Source organism: Euleptes europaea, chromosome 8 (assembly GCF_029931775.1).
Source record: "Euleptes europaea isolate rEulEur1 chromosome 8, rEulEur1.hap1, whole genome shotgun sequence".
Taxonomy (NCBI): Eukaryota; Metazoa; Chordata; class Lepidosauria; order Squamata; family Sphaerodactylidae; genus Euleptes; species Euleptes europaea.
The window spans coordinates 31,321,324-31,347,381 of NC_079319.1; the positions used below are offsets into that span (position 1 = coordinate 31,321,324).

A 26,058-nucleotide genomic window follows, 5' to 3' on the forward strand; every position below is an offset into this window, starting at 1 on the left:
CTAGTTCTCATCCTTACACAACACCACTCTGCTGTGGTAGGTTTTCATTTTTTGTACATGTTGGCTCTTTCACAAAAGTAGCTTTCCTCAGAAATGGAGGTAGCACAGTCTTGGCATGGATCATGTTCAAAGGCACTTAAGAACTGGCTCGGACTCTGATTTAACAATGTCCAAAGAAAAATCTCTTTGATATGAAAGCACAGGATAAATTTATATTGCAAGTTGTTCCAAAAGCAATTCCCTATTCTGTGACTTGCAGAAGGGGGCTCTCTCTTAAGAATCCAAATCCAGCCGTGGTAAAATGTTGGCACCCACAAACCACACCCCAGTGCACTTTCCTTTAGTCCTGGAAGAGGCATGCAGAAAACTCTTAATACATGTCATTTCTTCTAATGCTAAATTGTGCTTCAAAATACAGGCAAGATTAGAGCTACAGCTGATCTACAGATTCATATTACGTGGTAAAGCTGAGCTCTGTCAAGACTATATCACTTCTGACTGCAATGGAAGAGGGATTTCATAGTACAATCCTCTCCCAAATAGAAAACTGACTTCTCACACAACTCTAGTACATCAAGGAAAGAACTATCCATGCTAGATCCTTCCCTCCTGATCAATAGTTTTCTAAACACCAGATTTGTTTTTAAATGTGGGAATTTAAATATGCAATCCCTCACATGTAGTGTGAAAGAGATGGATACGAGTAGACTCCTGACTTGTTCAAAGCACTTATACCTATATACTTTCTAAGGAAGATCTGCATTTCTCAGTCTCAGTGGTCCTATATATTATTCATAAAAAACATTTAATTTCCTTCCACTATAACAAAGAATGTGGCAGTTTCTTCTGTTCATGAAGTGACATCTACATATGTTAATCTTGGAACTTTTGAATGTAATGTAATTGTGGATATTATTTTGTTTTGTTTCCCATGATTAGAAAGTACCCGCCTGCTGCCAAGTAATTAATCAGGTGCCATCTTTGTTGTTTACAGAGGACAGTAATTATTTCTTTGTGACTTGAGTCCAGGCAAAATGATAATTGATAAACACTACCCATTTCACAAAAGTAATGGAAAGCACGATAGATAGAAATGCAATCACTGTTGTAGCTACAAAATCAATAAAGTGTTAGAAACACTATCTATGATACTACCTGAATGACTCTCACTCCAAACCATAACTTTGGGGTTATTTCACACACTGCCACATTTGCCTGGAAGAACGTCTGTGCAGAAATTGCATGGAATAGCAGGACTCAACTATCTGTAATTCAGAAACTACCCCCATCATCAGACAGCTACAAAGCTTTGTTCACATAGTAGATGTTTTATGTTCATTTTTCTCATGCCAGGAGGCAAGCCCTCAGTTCCACCCAAATGGCATTCAGCTCTCTTTTGTATGTGTGTAAAGTGCTGTCAAGTCGCAGCTAACCTATGGAGACCCCATAGGGTTTTCAAGGCAAGTGATTAAGCAAAGGTGGTGTGCTATTGCCTTCCTCTGCAGTCTTCCTTGGGGGTCTCCATTTAAGTACTAACCCTGCTTAGCTTCTAAGATCTGATGAGATCGGACTACACCACTCCACACACACCCAGCATTCTTTTACCCTGTGCTTAATTCTGTTGTTTCTAGCAGAACAAGACAGAAGCTGGCCAATCACATCCTCTTTTTGGACTTGGATGGTTCTAGATCAAAGCTTCTTAAACTGTGGGTCGCGACTCCATGTGGGGACGAGTAACTGAATGTGGGGGTCATGAAAAATTTGGTAACAGTAACATTTCTTTATGATTTATTGTCAGTAAATGTTTGATTTGTATACCTATTTTATATACCTATATACCTGGGGTCGGATAACAATTTCTTAAGCGAAAAGAGGTCGCGAGTGGAAAAAGTACTCTGGAGATGAGCTGTAATTGCAAGGGATCCCCAGGTCCAATCTGGAGGCTGGCATCCCTAGTTGAATGGGAATAAAGGGGGTGTCGATGGACCCAATCTCTGATTTTTGTTCAGGGCCCCAGAATCACCAAGACCACCATTGCACTTGTGTACCGTCTCAATTGTGGAGGCAAGGCTGAAGCATGGGGAGGGTAAATGGGCATTCTTTACAGGGCCTGAGGATCCAGAAAGGAATTAGGCACATACAACTCCATTAGCTTCCCTTTGCTCTTCCAAGTACAAGCAAGGCTGTCCACTTAAAGATAACTGCTTCTTGTTTCACTGAATTTTTTTATAGCCTATGGGATCACCACCCTATCACAGGAGCACAAATCTCTTCCAGCGCTTTAAAGAAAGTGCCATACTGCAGCAGGATTTGTCCTTCCTACAGCAAAGTTACTTCTATCATTTTCCATTACATGGTGGTAGAATATCATACCGTCAGCACTGATTTGGGCCTAGTGCAAATATAGCATTAAGATAGAAGTGAACTTCTTGTTATCGTCTAGAAAGGTCCCGAGGCAAAGCAAGTGAGCTGCAATCCACTGCGCACTTTCTTGAGTTTCGGCTCTCAGAAAAACAGGGAGACTTATTTATGGGTTAATGTGCGTAAAATTGGACTGTAAGTTGATTTCATCTCATTCCCTTTGGCAAAACTAGATTGGTTTGCTGAAATGTTGTTATCCTAAGCACAATAGTTAAAAGCAAGTTCTACAGAGTTCTGTTAGAGCTATTCCCAAGAAAATTTGTTTGTAATTCTGACACAGGATATGTTTTTGCTTATAAATCATCCCAAATGAATACCTGGAATACTTGCAAGCGAATATTGTCAGTACTGCTGATATAATGACATTACAGATATTTCAGAGTTTTACCTAACTGATTTTTCCATACAACTTTGAAAAGTTGTGTATATCATATTAAAAATAATTTCCACTTTACATGACCGAAATGGCATAGATGGGTAAACAGACAGATAAACTGGTGGCTGAAAATTCTGCCCCTGCCTAAACGGCAAGTTGCACATACTGCTCATGGGAATGGGAAAAGCCAATGCAGCAATCTGTTTTTCTCCCTCACCTATTGCCTCTGGCCACTCATAGCAAGAAGAGAACAAAATATAGCTGTGCCCCAATGCAGGAAGCACCCAAAGAAGGGTCCTTCTCTAGGAACCAGATGTGCCCTACAAGCCATCTAGTCCAACCCCCTGCTCAATGTAGGATCAGCCTAAAGCATCCCTGACAAGTGTTAGTCTAGTCGCTGCTTGAAGACTGCCAGTGAGAGGGAGCTCACCACCTCCCTAGGCAGCTGATTCCACTGCTGAACTACTCCTACTGTAAAAAAATAATTCCTAATATTCAGCTGGTACCTTTCCGCCTGAAATTTATACCAACTTTTGAGAGTCCTGCCCTCTGCTGCCAACAGGAACAGCTCCCTGCCCTCCTCTAAGTGACAGGCTTTCAAATAAGTACTTAAAGATAGCAATCATGACCCCCCTCAATCTCCTCTTTCCCAGACAGAACATTCCCAAGCCCCACAGCCTTTCCTCATAGGGCTTGGTCTCCAGGCCCCTGACCATCCTCGTCACTCTCCTCTGCTCCCACTCCATTCTGTGCACATCCTTTTTGAAATGAGGCCTCTAGAACTGCACACTGTATTTCAGGTGCGGCCTGATCCCAGGTGCGGTATACAGCAGGACTATGACATCTTGTGATTTAGATGTTACACTCCTGTTGATACATCCCCAAACTTCAAAATTCCAACTAGCAAGAAGCTGGTTTGTTTTTTAATCAGTGTATATAATCAACTGTTCAAGCCACAGCATGCAAAACATTTCCTTTCAAAAATGGCAAGAGTCATCACCAAATTCCAGGCTGATAAAACGAATCCATTTAGTAGTTGGAAGCAGAAAATGGGACATGTTTACAGAGCAGAAAGTTATACAACAGAACTATCATATTCAGTGGGGTACAAACTAAATTCTTATGGCCCACTATTGTCTTTGGTCAAGTAGGGTTTGAACAGCCTTAAAACCAGTTTTATAAAGATGATAATGGGACAGAAAACAAATGAATGTATACAAACTGAGCAACTTCGGCACCATCATTCCAATTTCAATTCTTGAACAGAGCCAATCCTAACCAGCATTAAACCTTCTAAGCTCATTGACTTCAGTGGAGTTTGAAGGATGTTACTCTGCTCAAAGATGCACTGTAAACAACCTATTTTCTATCTCCAGCTTTAGATACAGTTCCAGTATTCGTTTATGGAGCCATCTGTTCTCCCAAGCTCCTCTTTAAGTTAGCGGATCTTTTTTTTTTATTTCCACAAATAATCAAACCTCAATTAAGCATGGCTGTGTTCACTGCTGGGACTAGAAACTGATGAAGAGCAACATACTGCAAAGGGTGGCCCAGAGTGCCCCAAGGGAGACATTGTCTCTGCAGGTTGCCTGAATCTCAGGCTTTGAGACTATATCTGAGGGAAGACTTGCCTAATGAACTACACGAGAACCATTCATCACTGCGGCGGCAAAGAAACTGCTCCAAGAAAACAGCTTTTATTAGTTAAAACTGAAGCAATAAATGAGGATCTCAGGGCCAAACTAGATGTTTAGATTTTTAGCAAGATGGAAAAGCAGCAATAACAGGGAAATAACTCCTCCCCCAGACTGCTTCTGTGTGGGCAAACAGCTGAGGGGGGGAAAGGCAAGAGCCCTTCCTCCCCCTGTGGTGGCATTCCCTTTCCTCCCTTCCTACCCTTTCCTCTCCTTCTCCTTCTTCACTCTTTTTCCTTCCCTTCTTGGCCCTTCCCTGGTTAGTTTCCTTTTTTCTGTACTTCCCTGATCTCCACTCCTTGAGAATCATTATTATTAGAGGGCTCTTATCTGGCCCGCGAGCCAACTGCGGCAGCCTCCTCCTCCCCCCAGTCCTGATCTGGGTTGGCAAGTCCGCTGTGGGCTTGCCAGCCGAGGCAACCATCTCCTCCAGTCCCAAGGTGTCAATTATCAATGACTGTTAAATGACTGACCCTGGTGGTCCCTTCCAACTCTATGATTCTATGATTCTAAAGGGAAATACTGTAAGGGTGTTATTGTTTTAAGCATGTTTGTATTTTAAGTAAAAAATAATATCATTAATTGGCTTTGCTTGTTTTTTCTATCCAGGTGTCTTCAGTACGTGGCATTACATTTTATGGTACACATGGCCCGGCCCGACGAAGTGACATTTATGTCATAGCTGGCCCTCATAACAAATGAATTCGACACCCCTGACACAGACTATCCTGTAAACTGCCCATTTCCCTAGCTTTCATAAGCTAGTTAAAACTTGTATAATGGCAGATATTTGGAATAATAGCCAAGTCAACAATTATAGATGGGGGTCCTGTTAATTCCTTACCAGCTCACTGCTTCCATCTTCATCAAAATCCTCCTCTATGCCATCAGTCATCTCTTCTCCATCACCATCTGCATCTAGCCCTCCTTCAGTAGGCTCTTCTGTAGAGTTGTCTGCATTCTCTGATATACATTCCTCTTGAATTAAATCAGCACTGTCTTCTATTTGTTTCTTTTGGGCTTCTGTAAGGGGAACAGAAAGGAGCCAAGTCATCTGTCCTTTTCTGGGAATGAATCTGTGTTCCAGGCAAGAGAGCACTTTCGTCCATTCCCTGAATGATGCCAGCTATAAAATACATATATTATCCGCGATAGCAGCCACAATCAGGAGATTTCCTTGAGGCAACTCCAAGGACTTGTGCACACCTAATGGGACTTATGACTTTTTTTCTTTTGAACTGCAGCCCCCAATGTAATATCATCACAAGCTGCCTCTGGAAGTCTCCTGAATTTAAAAAGTGGCTTGCTGTGAGCGCCAGAGAGCGGCTGTTCAGGGGAGGAGCCCTGTCAGCAAGGCAGGCGATATGTGGTTGTCTGAACTGTGGCCTGTATTATGAACCTCCTCACATACTTCTAAAAAATTTATAGGTTTGCAGAGAGTTGTCATAATTTCTTTAAAAAAGTAAATTTCAAATGACCAAGGAATGTTTGTAAATATGATAAAAAGTATTAGCGGATCGGAAATAGGGAAGCAATTCAATAGAAGGCCAAGACATTTTAACACCCATATTTCTATGTGCCATTTTCTCACTTTCTTACTATATTTTGACACACAAAGAGGGTGTTAATTGATTGTGGATAGCACACAGTGAATCACTTGAGAAAATCTCATTTCCACTAGTGGCAGTTTTCTAATCAATTAATTCATGCTGCACCACAATGAAAACATTACCATACCTTTCCCCCATATGAGATATCATTATGGTCCAAAATGTGAAATATATAAATCACTGAAGCAGGTGATTAAACTGGTCCAAGGGAAATAAGCTACAAGACAACGAATAAGCCAAGCCTGTAAGTTTGTGGAAGTTGTTATTGGCCATATCTGTAGTGCCTGTTATGAGCAAAACACCCCCTGTAGCAAGCTATTGCAGCACCTCAATTTCATTTCAGTGGAGCTTGCCCAGCATTCTGGTGAACTCTGCTCTTTATTTTTTATTCTCTGAGAGGTAGATTCACAACGAAGTAGATCACTTTCATACCCAAGTAGGAAACTACAGAACTAGATGAGATGCCAGGAGATCCAGAAACAGATCCATGAATGGACCTCCCAAGTGATCTAGCTGATAAAGAACAGCACTGAGCATCCCAGGACTGTAGTTAGCAGTTCACTTTTCCTCCCGTTGTCTTCACAACCTTGAATGACCCCAGAAGCTTCCATTTGTCTTGCTGGGGAGAAAGTGTAGCCCAATGGGGCAAACAGTTCCTGCCAGCCATCTGAGGACAGGAAAATGAGGCACAGAAAGGTTAATGACTCACGTTACATCCCTGATACAAGCTGAGTGTGTGTGTGCTCCTGTGGCTGCTATTTATTATTTTAAAAAGAACGTTTAGGAGATCCAGCCACAGAACGTCTTGTTTAGTTTGGTCCATGAGTGACTTTCCACACTTTCCCTAGTGAGCCTCAAGCTGGATAGAAACTTGAAATCTAACCACACCAACATTTTTTAGCATTTGCCACTGTACACAGAAAGCTGAATCCTATAATATTTGGCAATGGACTGGTTACATTACCTTTAATTTTACCTTTGATTTATATAGCCTGCATAAATTCATCTACAAATATTTTATTTTTACATAGGGTGTTTATTTAAGGAATCTCTTCGTTTTCAAAGTTAGCAAAAGCTTCTGATCTTGCAAAGAACTGTGCTTATTCAGCCTACGCATTTCCAATGCTAACAATTCATATACACTTAAATACACAGAAGCACTGGAATTGCTAACAGGGTTATAGAAGATTCTTTTGGTTATGGATATATATACCAGTCGCGACTGTGGAGGAAGGATGCCTTTGGCCTCTCCCCACCCCAAATTGACAATATGATTGATAATTCTGCACCGGATTAATTCATCCTTTAATGAGTCGCCAACAGCTATAGATCATTTTCACCTACCGGCTTCAGCCTTCTGCTGCTTTTCAATCTTCTCCAGTCTCCCTAGCAAAGAGTCAATTTTTGTTTTGATTTGAGTTAATTCCTTCTTGATTGTTTGCAACTCATCTGATTTCACTAAGTGGAAAAAGAATGACAAAAAAAAAAGGTTCCACCCATGAACAAATCATAATTTTAACATAAGGAATTCCAACATAAAATCTTCTTTGTAGCCATCAAAGTGTGTTCAGGTTGAAGCCTTACATATTTCTATGTTTATAGATTTTTATTTCTTTAGAAAGAAAAGAAAATCCTTGAACATTAGGGTTTTTTTGGGGGTGCTCCTTGCCATGCATATAGACACAATTTGATGGTCAGTTCATTCTCAATGGTAACTGTCATCTTTCAGTACAGAACAGAGAATGAAGTTGCACCATGCATGTCAACTGCATTTTTTAAAAATGAAAATGCCAATGAGCATGAAAGTTAGAATGTTTTATCATTGTGGCTATACTGAAAGCTCACCAGTTTCACGAGCTTCTTAGGAGGGTGCTGAAATATTTTCCCAAAAGGCACTAAGGATGATCACCTTATCTCAAGATTATGCATTGTCATTCTGCTCGGCCCCCCACCCCCGGACTGGGTCTACTTCCTGGGAATAGTCACCTGGCCACAGCCCTTCAGGGATCACATAGTGATGGTGTCGTTTCTGTTTTACCTGTTTTATCTGGCATACCTGCTGCAAATAGAATTTATTTATTATTTAGTGATGGTGTCATGGTACCATGTCACTAATCAGATCTCACTAGATGATGATGCAATTGAAGGTAAAGAAGGACAATTGAAAGAGGACAATGCTTCTTGCTTCCGTCACATGGGTGACCCCAGCCAATCTGAATTCTTGTAGCACATAAGATGACATCACAGTGATATGGAGCCAAGCCGATTCGGCTACGTGCTGATGTCATTGAGAACAAATGAAGCTGGTTTCAGGAAGCATTGCCCTCAATGGACAAAGAAACACTGCTCAAAACCTACACTGTAAAAGGGGACACTTTTGAAGCAGCGTTGTGTCAGCCCTGGGTATAAAAACAATTTGTAGTGCAGTCCTACGCAGAGTTATACCCTTCCAAGTCCACTGAAGTCATCCTTTGCTTAGGATTGCTCTCTAACTATCTGAACTGTATTAAGAATGCCAGGTGGATCTAGTGGTAGACATTCAGTGCAATCCTAAGCTCTTCTTATGTTCTTACGTTTTCTCCCAATAAGCACAATAATGAGAAACCTGTTCAGCATTTCCCCCCTTTGCAACTTCATGCATACGAATATTCAGGGAACATCTGTTTCATCCTTTCTTGCAGAATGCAAAGTTTTTCATGGAGCCCCAGTACAACACTGTACATCTGCTGCCACAAATAAGCTGCTACTTTCAATTTTCAAGGAACTTCCTGCTCAAGATGGAAAGATTTCTTTTTCAAGCCACTGGATTTTATCCAAGCACTCTGGTCAGCAATTAGTCAGATTCAAAGCAAGATGCAAATCCATGAAATTCATTAAGCAAGCAAACTGGGAACATTGTAAGCCTTGCTCTGCAGCTAGCAGACAATTCACTACTTTTAGAAACAGGCTGCCTGCCACAATTTTTGCTGATACGCACATACAAAACCAGCCTATATTGCTCTGGAGTGTAATCTTGCTTGTTCTGCCTGGAGAGAGAAAAGCACAGTCTAGCTCCATTAGCAGCTATTATAAACCACCCCTTCTCTCCCCTGCAAGGCTAACTGCCTGGCCAGTGATGCTTTTCTTTATATATTGTCCTGGCCAAGAGCAGGCTCTTCATGGAGAGGCTCTGACACGTCTCACTCACTGCAGTATCCACCTCCTGCCCTGTCTGTTCTCCTAGGGATAATCTGGGCAGGTCTCAGTTGCTCGATGGCTCAGCCATTACTGAGCACCATGAGTCTTCGGGTCGTTTAGGGGCCTTATCTAATGCTCCATTTTTATGTACTTTCGAAGAGGGGAAATGTTTTTTCTCTTAATAGCAAAATTCCTCAGTTTAAAAAAACCAGTAACAAAAGGAGCATAATTTAAATTGGAAATAGAGTAGCGTAGGTCATTTATGCATGGTCGCTGTAACCTCCTTTATTCCCTGTTTCAGCCAGGATCTAACTTTTCAGTATGCACGATATCCCATTCCTTGGTAGCTTGATGCTATTCCAAAGCAAAACCAACCCAGGTCCTCCCATTCCGCTGTTAATCCGACTTTCCCCTCTCCCCTGAGCTCAGCCCAGCTCAAATTTCTGTGCAGGTGGCAAGCAGGGGAAACACAGAAGATTGGCTTCTCTCACAGCCAATCACACAGCAGTGTGTAAAGAGGCGGGGATTCAAGTGCTTCCTGCTTCCTCAGAGCTCTTTCTGAGCAAAATGAGGCTTGGATTCCCCCCCCCTTTCTTTCAGATTGCTCCTTTTTTTGGTTTTTCTTTCGTAAAATGCTTTTTTATGCTGCAGTTGGGTTTGGGGGGAGGAAATCTTCTCTCATGGTGAGCACTGTGAAGTAAGCCAATTACAGAGCAGCATTTAAAGAGGCGGGACTTGATTTGAGCTTGGGAGACGGCCGGTGCATAGATTCCCAACAGAAAAGTGTGAGTCCAGCCAGCAACGAACCTCAGGTAAAACTCCTATGTATAAATGACCATAGAGCAGCTGTTCCTGTTGGCAGCAGAGGATAGGACTTGCAATAATGGGTTTGAATTGCAAGCGGAAAGGTACCGGATGGATATTAGGAAATATTTTTTTACAGTAAGAGTTGTTCGACAGTGGAATCAGCTACCTAGGGAGGTGGTGAGCTCCCCCCTCACTGGCAGTCTTTAAGCAGAGGCTGGACAAGCACTTGTCAGGGATGCTCTAGGCTGATCCTGCATTAAGCAGAGGGTTGGACTAGAAGGCCTGTATGGCCCCTTCCAACTCTATGATTCTAAAACATCAAGTAAATCAGAATGTCTCCATTGATGTAAACTGATAAGAAAAATGTATTGTTCTCAATACCTGTGACACTCCACAAACTAGATGCTCCTCTGTTCTTCTAAATGCCCTGCAAAATTGATTACACTCCTGCACATATCAGCAAAAATCATGTCTCCCTCCTGTCCCCCATTTTAAAGTCTGCCTGCTGAGGATGAGAAAGGAAGCAATTCCAAGAGGAAATCAAGCATGAAAGTCTTTCTCTTTCTCTCTTTAAAAAACAACAACACACCAAACGTGACCTCCCCAATTTATTTGCAGATGTTCTGAATGTGAAACGTATCTTTTTTTCCTGTACTTCACAGGCCTCATGAAAGGTTTTCCACCGTTTTTGGCCATTGTAATAAAAATGCAGCTGCATAACGGCAATTTTCAAACTAATTCAAGGAGATGAAGTTGGTATCTGCAGGCACTTGGTATTGGAGCAGTCACAATGCCATTTACGGGTTGCCCCATTGTGATACACTCAAGTGCAAGGCTCTGTTCTGGTTTAAGGGCGTTAATCTTCAGGTCTGAGGATGAGTTCATATAAGGCACAGAAGCAGGAAAGGAAATTTAAGTGGTTTGAGTTTCTTCCAGCTCCACATTTACTGTGGGAGGTGGACTCTGCAGGCTGATCCATGAGCCCCAAATGACACTGTAGTGACATCACACTTCTTCCAATAAGAGTGACAGTGAAGCGACTGACTTGTTCTGGGCCATGCACAAATGGGGTCTTTTGGATTGAGGGAAGGAGAAGAGGGGATTAATCCTTCCCCTCACGTATTCATAGATGACACTAGCAGAACATGTGAGGACTTACAGCCCATTCCTGAGAATGGGGCTGTAAGTTGTTAGGAGGCGGTGTGAGGTCGCCACCGGCGTAAATGCATGTAATCACGAGTTTACACGCATTCACGCCAGCGGCGAGGCCAGTCCCGGCGGCAGCCAAACACCGCGGGACCGCGCCTCCCCCCTCAGCCGGTGCAGCCTCTCTGTGGTGCCGGCAACGGCGTGGAGAGGCCACGCCGGTGCAGGGGGAGGCGTTCCAGGGGCGGGGTGGGGGGAGGAGCCGCCGGTTAGGTGGCTCCCTATCCCCTTTCGGCCACTTCCAGGGGCACCGGGAATGGCGGTGCTGCACCTACTTTTTAGCAGGCGCAGCCTCGCTATTCCCTATGGGGCGAAAGGCCCCAGTTAAACAAAAAAAAAGCCGCAAAACGGCTTTTTTTTTTTTGTTTAACGGCGTACGAGGAGCAGCTTAGGAAGAGGCGCCGCTGCGCCTCTTCTCCGGCCACCTCGTATGCCTCAGCTCAGGAATGGGCTGTTAATGTCACAGGCAGGGACTGAACCACTTCTCAGTCACAGGAATGGCAGGGAGTGGCTCTGATTAAGGTTCAGTGTAGCAGTCCCACACTTCCCTCACACATGACCCCATCTCTCTATAGCCAATCTTATGAGTAAAGTAAATCCACCCCCCGCATTTCATACTTGGATCCTAGCCTAGCCTGGTGCATAATGATTGCCTTTTAGCGGGCTTTCATTAGTAAATAATTTGCTACATTTTGGCCAGGGACAATCCAAGAAGGACACGGTTCATTTTGTTATGCTCTGGAGCCCCAAGGGAATGCTTTATACACGCTTTCAGCTGTGCTTTTCTATTGCTTAGCAGCTTGTTTACAAAGCAGCAGCACAATCGCTTGCTTGTCACACGGCGGTCTTTCAGGTCTTTATGCTGGCAGACTATAGAATGGCAAATATCGATTGCACAATTCAAGTCAATTAGACAGCCCTGGCTATAACTGAGACCTGCTCTAGGAAACTTACCATGGAGCTATGCGAATTCACTTACTTCCTGCTGTTTGGGGCATCACTGTTATCATGCCGTTGCTGTAGCAGGCCTCTCAGTGTGGGGCTATTTCATTCTGGTTATTACACTATGTTCCTTCCTCTCTGCCTTTGAGGCAGCTGAAAAGGTTTTACTTTCCATTGCTGTTCACATTACACTTATGATTGTCTTTCATTGTCCCTTCTCCCCCTTTAAAGTATATTTTAATCGATTTCCCCTTATATAAGAACATGGAGTGTTGCTGTATGTAATATTAATTAATAGGGCACAATATAAAGTATCTATAATAATGTCCCACCTGTCTTTAAATTTGGCCATCGATCCACTCTCTTCTCTTAAATTGCTTTGCTAGTGTGATTGGCCGAGATACTGCCAGAAATCTTGGAGAGAAGGCGGCAGGGGAAAGTAACAGACTTTTTCAGGAACACTCAGCTTTCCAGCTGGTAAAAAGCTCCCAGATTGCCCTGTTTCCCCATGGAAATTTTGCTCCTATTTACCAATCAATCCTCACTCTCACCTCAGACCTATTTTCATGTCTAGAAACCAACACATCTCAAACATTTCTCCCGATATTCATTTTAAGCTTCCAAAAAAATAATAATAGTCCATTTAAAGCTTTAGTGATTGGGTGAATAGTCCGCATCCTTTATACTGCTTCCTGTACAATCTAAACAGAACAATATTTAACTCACATTTTGATCCTGATGAAGAAGTACCACTTGATGTAGATCGTGATCCTCCTTTCATGGAAAACACACCCTTTCCTCGCCGAGTTGCTGTAACTGTTACACGTGGACGTTTTAGTGGAATCACTGCACGAGGTGGTGGAGGGACCCGGCCATGGTAATCAAACAATCTTAGGGAAAACGAAAACAGACGTTCCAGAGTAGATTATTGAGGTTTGGTGTCAGGGAGATCTTGCAGACCAGTTTCCTAAGACAAATTTGCCCTCTGAAATCACAATGCCTTTACACAGAGTAAAATTAGATTTCGAGGATCTTTGTATTTTGAAAGGAACATTTATTTTTCAGTCACATTTAAGTGCCATGGCTTTTGTGTCATTTCAGTGAGTGTTACCAATGTCTGTCTATTTCTGGCATGGAAAATCTGTTCCACACCATTTTGTTCATTTCAGTAATTATATCATGAGATTTTAAAAAATAGCTATTATTTTATTCATGGTTTAGAGTGTATAATCTTTTGACTGCACAGTAACGTTTACAGGAACATTTGGGATGATCTTTGCTGAAACTAAGCACTGCTGGGCAGGAAAATAAAATCCCTAATGAAGGACAAATCTGCTTACAGAATGATTAATTTCACTGTTCATAGAAGTCAATGGGAGGTGGATATGATTGAATGAGAGGAGATCAAAGCATAAAGAAACATGAAACTACTTTGTTGAAATAACACCTCGCCCCATAACACCTCGCATAAGTAGCTTGTGTCAAATGTAGAATCCTGGGCAACGTATATTCGAATTGCGCTCTGCTAAGGCTTTTGCACCGCCTTCCCAAGTAGGCAAGAGGTTGTAGTTTTTCCAGACATCTTTCTGTCTTTCAGTCTGGCTGGCCAGGAGAATGCCGATTCATATGCTAATATGAAATGGCCAGAAAGACAACAGAACAGTGGCCCCCAACTCTGTTGAGCCTTTGGACACTTCTGAGAACAGGCAGTGGGGTTGCACCACAAAATGCCTGCCATGGGGATTATCACGGATCACAAAATGTTGGGAAGTTGTAAGCTGTGCATCCTCCAGCAATGGAGGCAGCTACTTCCAAATGCGTGTCCCTGTAGACCCAAACATCTCCTGTACTGTTTTGAAGCACTTCCTGCTCTGATGAGGTGGAGGGAAGCCAGGACTGGCTCTTTGCTTTGGGGTAGCGATGCTGTGAGGAAAGTATGAAACATACTGGAGAGCATCATGTTGGGGATCACTGCAATAGGGCTCTCCTAAAATACAGACAAAGGCTCACCCTCCCACTGGCTCATGTTTTTGAGATCTGATTTGCTGTAATGCAAATAAACAGATTACAGGATGGCACATGCAAATAACGCTGAAAGAAGACATTCAACACAGTTTTTTGTACAAACAATCCCATAGTATGCTGTGTAAAATATGCTCCAGCTCAAACTGTATCTATACAGATGGGATATACAGGAGAGGAACACTTCAAGAATCCGCATCTGTCAGTTATGCCTTGAATATGCCTTAATAGTTCAGAAAACACAAAGCTTTTCAGCTGAGAACATGCCAGTGTCACCATGTGAAATGTTGTTGATAAATGCCATTTTATACTGTACTATATTTGAGTTGCCTACTTCTGTGCATCAGTTTTAATAGTAAGGGTATAAGCAGTAGAAACTGCTGGAAGTGAGTTACATGCAAAATCCTATGCAGAAAGAGTGAGGTGGAACCATTTGGTACCACCCCACTAGCCAAGGGAGTCCTTCCTTTCTTATCCTGTTTGAAATGGCTGGGATTTGTTTATGCAAATATCGGTGACTACTAGGCGCGATTCAGTTCCCTTCCCCCACAATGGCCCTTGTGTAGCATATATATGATAAATTTTGCCAGGGAAGGAAGTGCCTGGACTTGAACTTTTCCATCAGAGCTGGCCTCCCTACCTCCCCCTCCCCCCTGGTTACGAAATGGTTTCAACTAAAATGGGGGGGGGGTCCTGTAGGGTTGCCAGGTGCCCGCTGGTGGCAGGCAACCCCACGGCAATGGACCCCTCTGCCCGCCGACCAACTGAGGGTCGGCGGGCAAACGTGTATGCACGTGTGCATACCGCGCTCGTCACTTCCGCTTTACCACTCAAACGAAAAGGTAAAGGCCATTTGCGAGGCGGCACTTCCAGTTCTAAACCAGAAGTGATGCGCGAGCATCGGTGCATGCGCGCGCACTTACACACAAAACCCTTCCGCCGGAGAAGAGAGACCTGGCAACCCTAGGGTCCTGACTGTTTTTCGGGCCCTACAATAGGCTCTATGCCTCCAAAATGAGCACCATCTGTTTATTATTTTAATATGATGATTTTATGGGGCAGTTAAAGTTTTTTTACTTATATTGTGATTTTAGTATATTTTACTGCATTTTATGTATTAATTATTATGTTGTTAGCCGCATGGCCTTGCTGGGGATTGAGGGCAGGAAAAAACATAAAAATAAAATAAAATAAGACTGGGTGAGACTAGTATCCGAAGCAGCAATAACTTATGTGGCTGAGATGAAGCCATGATCTTTCTTTCAACCAGAAAGTTGAAGTCACAAAGAAGCAATAAAAGTAAATTGAGTCCTATGAGGCATAAATGCAAACTTTTTCTGACCCAATTATATGAAACTATGACAAGTAAAGGAGTGTAACTTATGTACCCAAAAGCAGGAATAAAAACTACACATACCGATTGTAGAAATCATCTCTGTAGTAATCATAATCAAAGACATAACCGCTGCAAGAAGAAAACAAAAAAATAACATAAGATGATCCACAGGAAATTTCTCGAAAAATAATTTTATGATGTTTCAGTCCTAATTCAGCTTTATATCTTTGGAGACTGTTTCCTTCTGATTACTGTTATATAATATTATTCATAAAACGTTAGGGTTGCCAGCTCCAGGTTGGGAAATTCCAGGAGATTTTGGAGGTGCAGCCTGAGGAGGGCGGGGCTTGGGGAGGGGAGGGACTTCCAACGCCATTTGCCAAAGCGGCCATTTTCTGCAGGGGAATTGATTTATATTGGCTGGAGAACAGTTGTAATAGCAGGAGATCTCCAGCCACCACCTGGAGGTTGCTGAGATAAATATGCACAAGTACTAAAATAGTCCGGCTGAAGTAAGAATACTACAAGGCTCTCAAATAATTGCAATTATTTGAGAGCCTTGTACTATTCTTACCTCAACCACCTGGAGGTTGGCAACCCTATAAAATGTTGATCAATGAGCCTATAGCAGTGGTTCTCAACCTTTTTCGAGTCGCGACCCCCTTTTACAGTTGCCAAGTAACCTGCGACCCTTGTCATATTTGCATAAATGTGCATAAATGACATTTTCAATAGGATCAAGAAAACACATTTGTTTTTTTGGCAGTCCAGGGTATCCATATATATAATTACTTTAAATTTTAAAGTTTAAAACAAACAAGCAAACGGTACTACCACCTGTTGCGCAGCGGCTGTGATTGTGTGGCGAGGCAACCTTTCCTGGCACGGAGGAAAGAGTGCCTCTGAGCATGCACTGCGTTCCTTGTCCTCCCCTCTCTCCCCAAAAACTCTTCCAAGCAGGCCGGGGCTCTCGCGAGGAAACCCCCTCTCGTGACTGGGACACTGCTTGTGCACAGAACTGCAGTTATCCCTCAAAGCGGAGCTCCGTTTAATCACCTCACGAGAGCAAAGGGCCAGGAAAGAGCCGAGGGCCGCTTATCCCGCTCAGACTTTTCGTGCCTTTTTCTCCCCTCCGCCAGTCACCGCTCCTTCTGCGAATCACCGAACCTGCGCGCTTGAGGGGGAAATCCCGAACTGCGCATGCACCTCGACTCTCTCCCCCATGGCCTTGCCAGAGCGGAACTGATGACTCAGGGCAGAAAAGCGAAGCCACACTACAGACATGCGCACTTGGATTCCAGGCTGAAGCTCCCGCCCCACCTGAGTGCGGCTAAAAACAACGTGGCTGTAGCGGCCTCAAGGGGGACCGCCCTCTTCTCCTCCGAGACCTGAACTGGCCGAGCCAGGGGAGCTTCCTCGGCCTCCCACACATCCTGCCATGTCATCCTCCTGGCGCAGGTGCGACCGCGCCCAGGGCTGGCCCGCCCGCCTCTCAGCTGGGCAACGGGGCTACAGCTGGTGCGCGGCGGCGTGCCGCCGCGTCTCTGCAGCCTGGCTCCTTCCGGCTGTCGGTCGGCCAGTTCCTCGCCTCTCTGCTTGGGGTTTTCCCTGCCCTCGCGGACGGATCAGGGTTACAGGGCGTCTGGGTTAGTCCTGGACAGCCTGGGATGGGGCCTGTCCCAGGACAATGGCAGCGACCCCCCAGAAAACACTTCGCGACCCCCTTGGGGTCCCGACCCTCAGGTTGAGAACCACTGGCCTATAGTCTCTATTCCACTACAAAAGCAGACATTGCAAGGCATATAGGAAACACCGGTTTAGATCTGATTAAAAAAAATAAACACATCCTGTCCATCCTTCTGTTTTACTATAGTCAGACTTCACTAGACACTCCGGTCCCGTTAAGCAGGTTTGCCAAGGGCCAAACTACATATTCATAAAGAGGTTCCCTGCAACCACACAGCAGCTGTGGGGAATGGCTTTTAAAAATACTGGAGGGCCAAACAGGTGTTTAACACCACCGCAGGGGGAGGAAGGGCTCCTGCCCTCCTGGCAGCTGTTTTCCGGTTAGGGTTGCCAGGTCCCTCTTTGCAACTGGCAGGAGGTTTTTGGGGTGGAGCCTGAGGAGGGCAGGGTTTGGGGAGGGGTAGGACTTCAATGCCATAGAGTCCAATAGCCAAAGCAGCCATTTTCTCCAGGTGATCTGATCTCTATTGGTTGGAGATCGGTTGTAATAGCAGGACATCTCCAGCTAGTAGCTGGAGGTTGGCAACCCTATTTCTGGTGCAGAAACAGCCGGGGGGGGGGGAGTTCTTTCCTGTTAGCTGCTCTGCTCACACACCAAACAGGACTAAAGGGGATTGGTGTTTTTCACAAAGGGGCAAGATCTTTGCTCATTTGTCAGACCACCAACCTCATCTGTGCAGGTGTGGCACAGAGAGCAGAGCTTGTGAGAAAGATCTAAAGCTAGTTCGACCGCTACCCCATTTTGGGCATAACTTCGCACTATGCTATTACAGTGTATTTGATGATGGCTAATGCTGCTGTTGTAGGGTCGCCAACCTCCAGGTACTAGCTGGAGATCTCCTGCTATTACAACTGATCTCCAGCCGATGGAGATCAGTTCAACTGGAAAAAATGGCCGCTTTGGCAATTGGACTCTATGGCATTGAAGTCCCTTCCCTCCCAAAAACCCACTCTCCTCAGGCTCCGCCTCCAATATCTCCCACCAGTGGCAAAGAAGGACCTGGCAACCCTATGTTGTTGTAGCAGTCAAGGCATTCTGTTTCACTGTGGCCATTTCCTGATCAAGTGCTCATTGTACCACTACATTTCATGCTACACAGAAGTTTAAAGGAGCAGAAATTGTTAATCTGAAAATGCTTATTTCCAATATATGTGCCCAGGCTGACAGTTATTCTTAATAAGCTTTTCCAGACATGCCTAGTAGCATGGTATGCAAAATAAGGGAGAAACAGATGTAGGCATGTAGCGAGAGATTGCCTCCTGCACCCTATTGAAGACTCTGCACTAGACAGTTTTCAAGGCAGCCCCCCTGTGCAAAAACTGATTAGCCACAGAGATCTCCAGGGTTTATCATGTTAGATAAGCTTTTCTGTCTCTGAAAATGCAAACTTAAGGGAGTGACCCCCTTCTTTTGAACTATTAGCCAGCAAACCAGACAGAACACCTGCATAAACATTTATCCTTTATTGAGCAAGACAGGGAAAAAAAATACAGGCACAAAATAATTAACCCTACAGGTACTGTGGAAATGAATGCTAAAATTATGAGTGTTCCTAGTATTGCCTAATCAATTTATAGCTAATGATAGCTTTAAAACAAATCAGGTTTCAGCTTTTGCCTCATCGCTTTTAGGGATTATCAAAAAAGCCCAAGTTATTCAAAATCTTACCAAGAGATCTCACCTCTTCTTTTTCTGAGACTTCCATCCAGAGAAATCTGATTTGCTTATCACAAGAATGCTTTTTTACAGAAAAATATCAAGCTTATCTTTCTCTAAGTTTGATTTATCACAATCATGTGGTTATTTCTAGATATCTGATTGGTTACTACTAAATAAGAGATAAGCGGCTTAACTGCAAATAGCCAATCAGCATGTACATATGAGATCATCTGATATAGCAAGATAAGAAGGCCAATCATAACTCTTAAAAAGCAATTACCGTATTTTTCGCTCCATAAGACGCACTTTTTTCCTCCTCAAAAGTGAGGGGAAATGTCTGTGTGTCTTATGGAGCGAATGCCAGCGGGGCGCGTGAGCGTCGGGACGGCGCGAGCCGGCGTTTCCTGCCCCGACGGCTAGCTGGGAGGCGGGCGGGGCCGCACAGAGCGAGCCGGCGCACGCGACCAGCCGGCTCTGTGCGCCCCGCCCGCCTCCCAGCTGGCCGTCGGGGCGGGGAATGCCGGCTCGCGGCGTCCGGACACGCAAGTGCCCAGCCGGCTCTGTGCGCCCCGCCAGCTGGGAGGCGGGTGGGGTGCACAGAGCCGGCTGGGCGCGTGCGCGTCGGGACGGCGCGAGCCGGCGTTCCCCGCCCCGACGGCCAGCTGGGAGGCAGGGGGGCCGCACAGAGCCGGCTGGGCGCGTGCGCCGGCTCGCTCTGTGCAGCCCCGCCTGCTTCCCAGCTGGCTGTCGGGGCAGGGAACGCCGGCTCGCGCCGTCCCGATGTGCACGCACCCAGCCAGCATTCGCTCCATAAGACAAGTTTTTAGAGGAGGAAAACAAGATTTTTTCTTGTTTTCCTCCTCTAAAAACTAGGTGCGTCTTATGGAAAGGTGCGTCCTATGGAGCGAAAAATACGGTAACCTAGGCTTTTTCTGTAACTTTTCAAATAACTCTCTAAGATAAAGGCAGTTCTAAGCAACAGGTTGTAATCTCTTAGTCAACTTGCAAACTCAGCAAGAAAAAAGAAGCGATATCACTGCTACTCAACAGGCATAACATCTTCTTTAGGATCAGCTTTGGTTAGTGTATAGGGTTGCCAGGTCCCTCTTCGCCACTGACGGGAGATTTTTGGGGCGGAGCCTGAGGAGGGCGGGGTTTGGTGAGGGGAGGGACTTCAATGCCATAGAGTCCAAAGCAGCCATTTTCTCCAGCCAAACTGATCAGTTGTAATAAAAGGAGATCGTCTGCTATTACCTGGAGGTTGGCAACCCTATTAGTGTAGAACCTTGCAAATGTTTGATATTTACGGAGCCTTGAATCATTTACTAGAGGAAAAAGAAATCTAGATAAATCTCAGGTATAAGCATGCCGTGGAGCTGAAAAACTTGCATGGGCATTCTCCAACTGAAGTTGTCTCAGTGAAAGATATCATTATATCTACTTTGTATTTTCTTTAATTCTCCAAGGCAACTACAGTATAACTTATGGAGGAAGCAGCTATTGGACCAGGGCCACAGCCAGAGTGGGGCAAGTGGGTATACTTCCCACCTTAAGCATGATTCACTTCACCTGTGTATTAACCTAACACTGTAATGAAAACCATCTTTTTAAAATTTGTGATATTACAAAATGCAGAACCTGCAAACAAGCATTTGTTTTTAAAACACAAACATTTCTGACTTAAAAACGAAAAGGAAATTCTCATTATTTTTAATTTTTTTATTTACTTCATTTATACCCCCACCTTTCTCCCCAACGAGGACCCAAAGCGGCTGACACAATTCTCACAACAGCCCTGTGAGGGAAGTTAGGCTGAGAGCAGGTGACTGGCGCAAGGTCACCCAGCGAGCTTCCATGGCACAAGTGGCCCCACTGAGTGAGGAAGGCAAAACAGTGAAAGCATACATCATCATCATCATGTGCACCTTGTTTTCCTTCAGGTCAAAACTAGGAACCTTGATCCAAAGTAATGCCCAGGATCAACCACCAGCATCTCCAGTTAATTTTTATGTATGTATTTATTTAATTCATTTATACTCTTCCTTTCTCCCCAATGGGGACCCAAAGCGGCTTATGTCATTCTCCTCTCCTCCATTTTATCCTCACAGCAACCCTGTGAGGGAGGTTAGGCTGAAAGAGTGTGACTGGCTCAAGGTCACCCAGCGAACGTCCATTGCACGAGAGGGGATTCAAACCTGGGTCTTCCAGATATCAGTCCGACACTCTTAACCACTACACCACACTGGTTTAAAAGATCAGGTAGCAAATAAAGTGAAAGACCTTTGCCTGAGGCCCTGGAAAGCCACTGCCACTCAGAGTAGACAATATTGAACTTGATACAGCAAAGGTCTTATTCAGTATGAGGCAGCTTCATGTGTTCAGTTTAGACACAGCCGTACTGGTACATGTGCTGCCCCAATGGGGCAAATAGCTTTCCCCCCCCCCCTTGGGACTGTTTCAGGTCAGAAAAACTGAGTGGGAAAGAATGCTCAAAGCCTTCTCTCCCCACATGCAATAGACCTAATTTGATTTGGGCTCTACGTTTCACCTTAGAACTCCCAGCACAGTCTGCTTGAAAGGCTCCAAGGAGGATGGAGTAGAATTGCCAACTCCTGGTTGGAAAATACGTGAAGATTTTGTGGATCGAGCCTGTGTAGGGCAGAGTTTGAGGAGGGGAGGGAGCTCAGCAGGGTATAATGCCATACAGTCCACTCTCCAAAGCAGTCATTTTCTCCAGAGGAACTGATCTCTGTTTTCTGGAGATCAGTTGTAAGTCCAGAAGATCTCCAGGACCCAACCTGGAGGCTGGACCAAGGGACAATACATTATACAGTCAAACACTGAGAGTTGAATGCCTGGATTTTTACTGTGCATTAACACAGTGAATGAATTCTGAAAATATTGTTATTGTTCAGGGTTTGTTTTTTGCGTGCATGCATTCCAAGGGAGAGAACATTTTATTTTTGTGGCTTCTTATTTGCCCATCTGTGATTATCCAGAATAGAATCAGAATGAAGTGAAAGAACGGGAAGATATTCTATTTTGAAATTTTTGACCCAATCTAAATATGAAATGGTAGGAAATAAAATTGCGTTAGTAATTCCAAGCTCTTCTGACACAAACACAAGGAGGTAGAAATGAGAAGTCAGGAAAGTGATGTATAATTATAGCCCGTCTTGCTTTAATTTAGGCACCTGAACTCAAACTGGTGATGCAGAAAAGGTTTTTAAAATGAAAAAGAGAAAGGAAACAAAGTAGACAGTGAGAAGATGGAGAAAATGCCAATGCTAAAATATAATCTGCGGGGGATCAAACAATATGGTATAATGGCAATTTGAGGTCTGATCTTGCGCAAGTAAATATGGCAGGATCAACAAAATACAACACAATTTAATGAGCTGGTCTTACTATAACGAGAGTAGCTATGATTACCCAGATTGTGCGCAGTGTTATTGTGCAAAGTTGCTACGTAGAAATGGGCTCTGCGTGTATGTGTGTATGTATGATGGGAGTGGGATATACCAATGCATCTATGCTTAGGGTTGCCAACCTCCAGGTACTAGCTCGAGATCTTCTGCTTTTACAACTGATCTCCAGCCAACAGAGATCAGTTCACCTGGAGGAAATGGCTGCTTTGGCAATTGGACTCTATGGCATTGAAGTCCCTTCCCTCCCCAAACCCCGCCTCCTCAGACTCTGCCCTAAAAATCTCCTGCCGGTGGCGAAGAGGGACCTGGCAACCCTATCTATGCTACACTCTAACAATTTCTTGCCCATGATGGAGTCAGCAGTGTTTGGAAACCCCTATCTACCTAGTAGATAGTAGATCCAATCCAGTAAGATTGACCTGTGTAAGGCAGATCAGGTAAGCTCAATTTGCCTTGCGCAGGATTCTCCTTTGTGGGTTTTCTGGAAGCTATGGTCTTGCTTTTAAAAAGTACTGTAGAAATACATTTACAATAATACAAGAACTGCCCTGTCCACATCCATTGAGGATGAAACTATTTTTTAACAAGTATTCTATTTTTTTTAAATACATCTAAACAGATATACTACAAACTTACAAAATCAACATAACAAAACAACTACAAAAACATAAACCTAAAGTATAAGAAAAAACAATCTCAATCTATACCTGGGTAAAACAAACATCTTTCCTTAACTGTACTATTCCGACTTTTGTCACTGAATATTCAATTTATTGTTTGCTTATCAATTCTCTAAAATGTTAATGCTTTACAAGCTCATTGTGGGCTTGTCTACTAATTTCTCCTCTAAATAAACCTTAATGTTAACATAAGTATAATCAGTACTTTCTATCAGTTACTTTAGTTTCTTTTCTAACCAATTTCCATACTAAGTATACATGTTTCATTTTATAGCTTTCACAGCTGTATCTCTTCTGTACTTGATTTGTAAACTTGGCCATCACTGCGTATTCTGCTCTGTTGTCCATCCACTTGTATATGTTGATTTGTCATCCCCTTGAACTGAATATGGATCTTCATGCTCAGAAAACCCAGGTATCTTAGACTCAGAGAGACAGGCGAAAACGCACGGTCGCTTTAGCCTCCCTTATTCCCTGTTTCAGCCAGGATTCAGCCAAGATCGAACGCACATTTGGCAAAACGCATGCGTTCAATCCTGGCTGAATCCTGGCTGAAACAGGGGATAAAGGAGGCTAAAGCAACCATGCGTTTTCGCCCTTAGGGCAAAATGGAATTAAATAGCCACAAAGAAGGCTGCTGCTTCCTAACTACTGTGTGCTGATAACCATGTTTTTAAAATCAAAGTGGTGAATATTTCTCCGCAATTTTGGTAGACATGGCTGGATAACAGTAGATGGAATTTTTTTAAAAATGGCTCATGACTTTTTAAAATAAACGTTGATGAACCTTCTAGCTAAACTATCCCTCTTTGTGTGAACATGCAACAGGAAGAGAATGAGTTGGGGGAAATTCTGAACATTATGAATAACAAAAATCAGATTCAAGTCAGAAAATGATTGTTCTTTTTCTTCACCATGGTTCATACATATGAAGCATTATTCATGCAATCCTGTCTTCATACACAATTTACAGTCTATGTTCCCTTGTGTATACGACAGAATTTTTTTTAAAAACCTCTCATTTTCTACAGCTAATTGAGAGTGAAGCACAGGAGAAATGTCGAAAACATCGATGTGGTTGCCATTTGCCTGCTGCCAATGTGGGAGCCCCTGTCAGCACTCAGTGGGGCAGGAGGGGAAAAGGGAAGGGGTGTGGGAGATGGCTTTGTACAACACCAGTTCTGGCTGGAAGAGTGGAAGTGATGCCACCACAATGCATGATGTTCTAACGTCACTTCTTTTGGGGGGGGGCAGAAATGACCTCACAGTGTTGCACAACAACACTGATACCCACCTTCCTCCCTCCCCCCATGATCCTGCCAGTTGCCATCCTTGTAAAAGACAAGAAGAGCAGAATTCCATGAAGAATCAGCTGAAAGGGGCTGCCTGTCACTAGTCACAGTCCAGATTTACACATGCCTCACAGCCAAAAAGACTGCTGTCTGGATTTCATATGTATGTATAATTTTGGTTTTAGGCCTGGATATACATATGACACAAACCAAGATGGTAGAGTTTTGAGGTGGTAGGGAGAAAAGTACCGAAGGAATTTTAGGCAGGATCCAAACCCATTTCTGATTTGGTAACAGTCTATTGCTGCTGATGTTCCACCCATAATTCCTGGCTTCTACGGCTGTCGTGATAGATGTTAATTCTACCTATCCCTCCATGCATTGCTTCAGCATTTTGTCACCCATTCCTAGTTCTTTGTTTCTAGAAACATATGACGCGGTTGGGGGAAGGGGTAAAATAAACCCTTGCTACATGCAATGTGGCTTATTTTTTAATGGTGCCTCAGACATGTAGACCCCCTCTGCAAAGTAAGAAAGAAACTGGAAAACATTCAGAGGCTGACTTAGATGTGGCTCCCTTTCATGTGACAAAGTGTAAAGTGTAGTCAGGTTCTCTGCATGGTGACTCAAGGGTCTCCATATAGGCAAAAGTTCCACTGACTTCAACACCAGGCCAACGTAATTGCATCATTTGGAAATAGTCTTCTTGTTTACTATTGAGCACCATTTTTAAGCTATATAATTATTCCACATGTTCTTCACACAGGCCTTAAAGACTTCCTTGGCAGACCATATTGTCTCTTTCCCCAATAAATTCAATTTACCAACTGACGACAATTACCATCTCTAACTATGACTACAGCTTCCTCATTTGTCTCTTGCACTTTACATTGTGCATGATTAAGCACGCAACTAAAGCGAGGATCAGAGAAATGAAAGCTATTAATTTATTTACACACACACACACACTCTGTTGCTAAACATTATTACTTTGCTACGTAACAAAGAGCAGCAATTAGACTAGATTTAATATTTAAGAGTTTTATGTGCCTGCATCAAGAAAGTAAAAGGCACTTTGCTCATGAAGAGAAATTACATCTGCTTCAGAAAACTTTTTGTGTGGCTTGTAAGGTACACTTCCCTCACATGAAACATGTCAAGTATTATTTAGTTTGAACCAGGAAACCTCAGGGCTTCTAAGTATAATGAACCACTGTGCAAAATGGAATTGTTCTGGATGGCATTTTTTAAATAAAGAAAACAGGGTTGTAGTTTTAATGCCTTGGACAATTTTCATTTATTGCTTATTGCACTAATTTTATTGTACTCTTCTCTTGCAGACGCAGTGAAGTAAGTAAACATATGCGTTCAGGCTTCAGATTCTATTTTCAAGTGAAGAAGGTAATAAGAATGTGAACATCATCAACTGTTTTTTGGCAGACTGTATGAAACCTATGCACTGTCTAGGCCTGAGCTATTATTAATTCCTGGCCATTGGCATCCCGTGCTTTTCTGACGAAAAGAACAGAACTTTTTGCTCACTCGAACAGCCCACAGACCTCAAGGGCTTTGAATTGTGTTGCGGACGGTGTGCTTTCAGGGATGCTATCCAGTTTCCAGGAAAGAGATCTTGATCCTGGCTTGATCCCAGCCCCATTTCT

General features: G+C 43.6%; 1 protein-coding gene across 7 annotated transcripts in view; it reads right to left on the minus strand.

The window, feature by feature from the left end:
* Positions 1 to 26,058, minus strand: part of RALYL (RALY RNA binding protein like) — a 313,989-nt gene that overhangs the window by 11,040 nt on the left and 276,891 nt on the right. For 6 of the 7 annotated variants that reach the window (XM_056854028.1, XM_056854025.1, XM_056854027.1 and 3 more), the window contains 4 exons: positions 15,673 to 15,720; positions 12,960 to 13,123; positions 7,446 to 7,559; positions 5,336 to 5,514 (listed from right to left, as the gene is read on the minus strand). In XM_056854028.1, coding sequence (XP_056710006.1) covers positions 5,336 to 5,514; positions 7,446 to 7,559; positions 12,960 to 13,123; positions 15,673 to 15,720 — 505 coding nt within the window. The remainder of the gene's footprint in view (positions 1 to 5,335; positions 5,515 to 7,445; positions 7,560 to 12,959; positions 13,124 to 15,672; positions 15,721 to 26,058) is intronic. The other variant, XM_056854029.1, reaches the window with a different exon arrangement.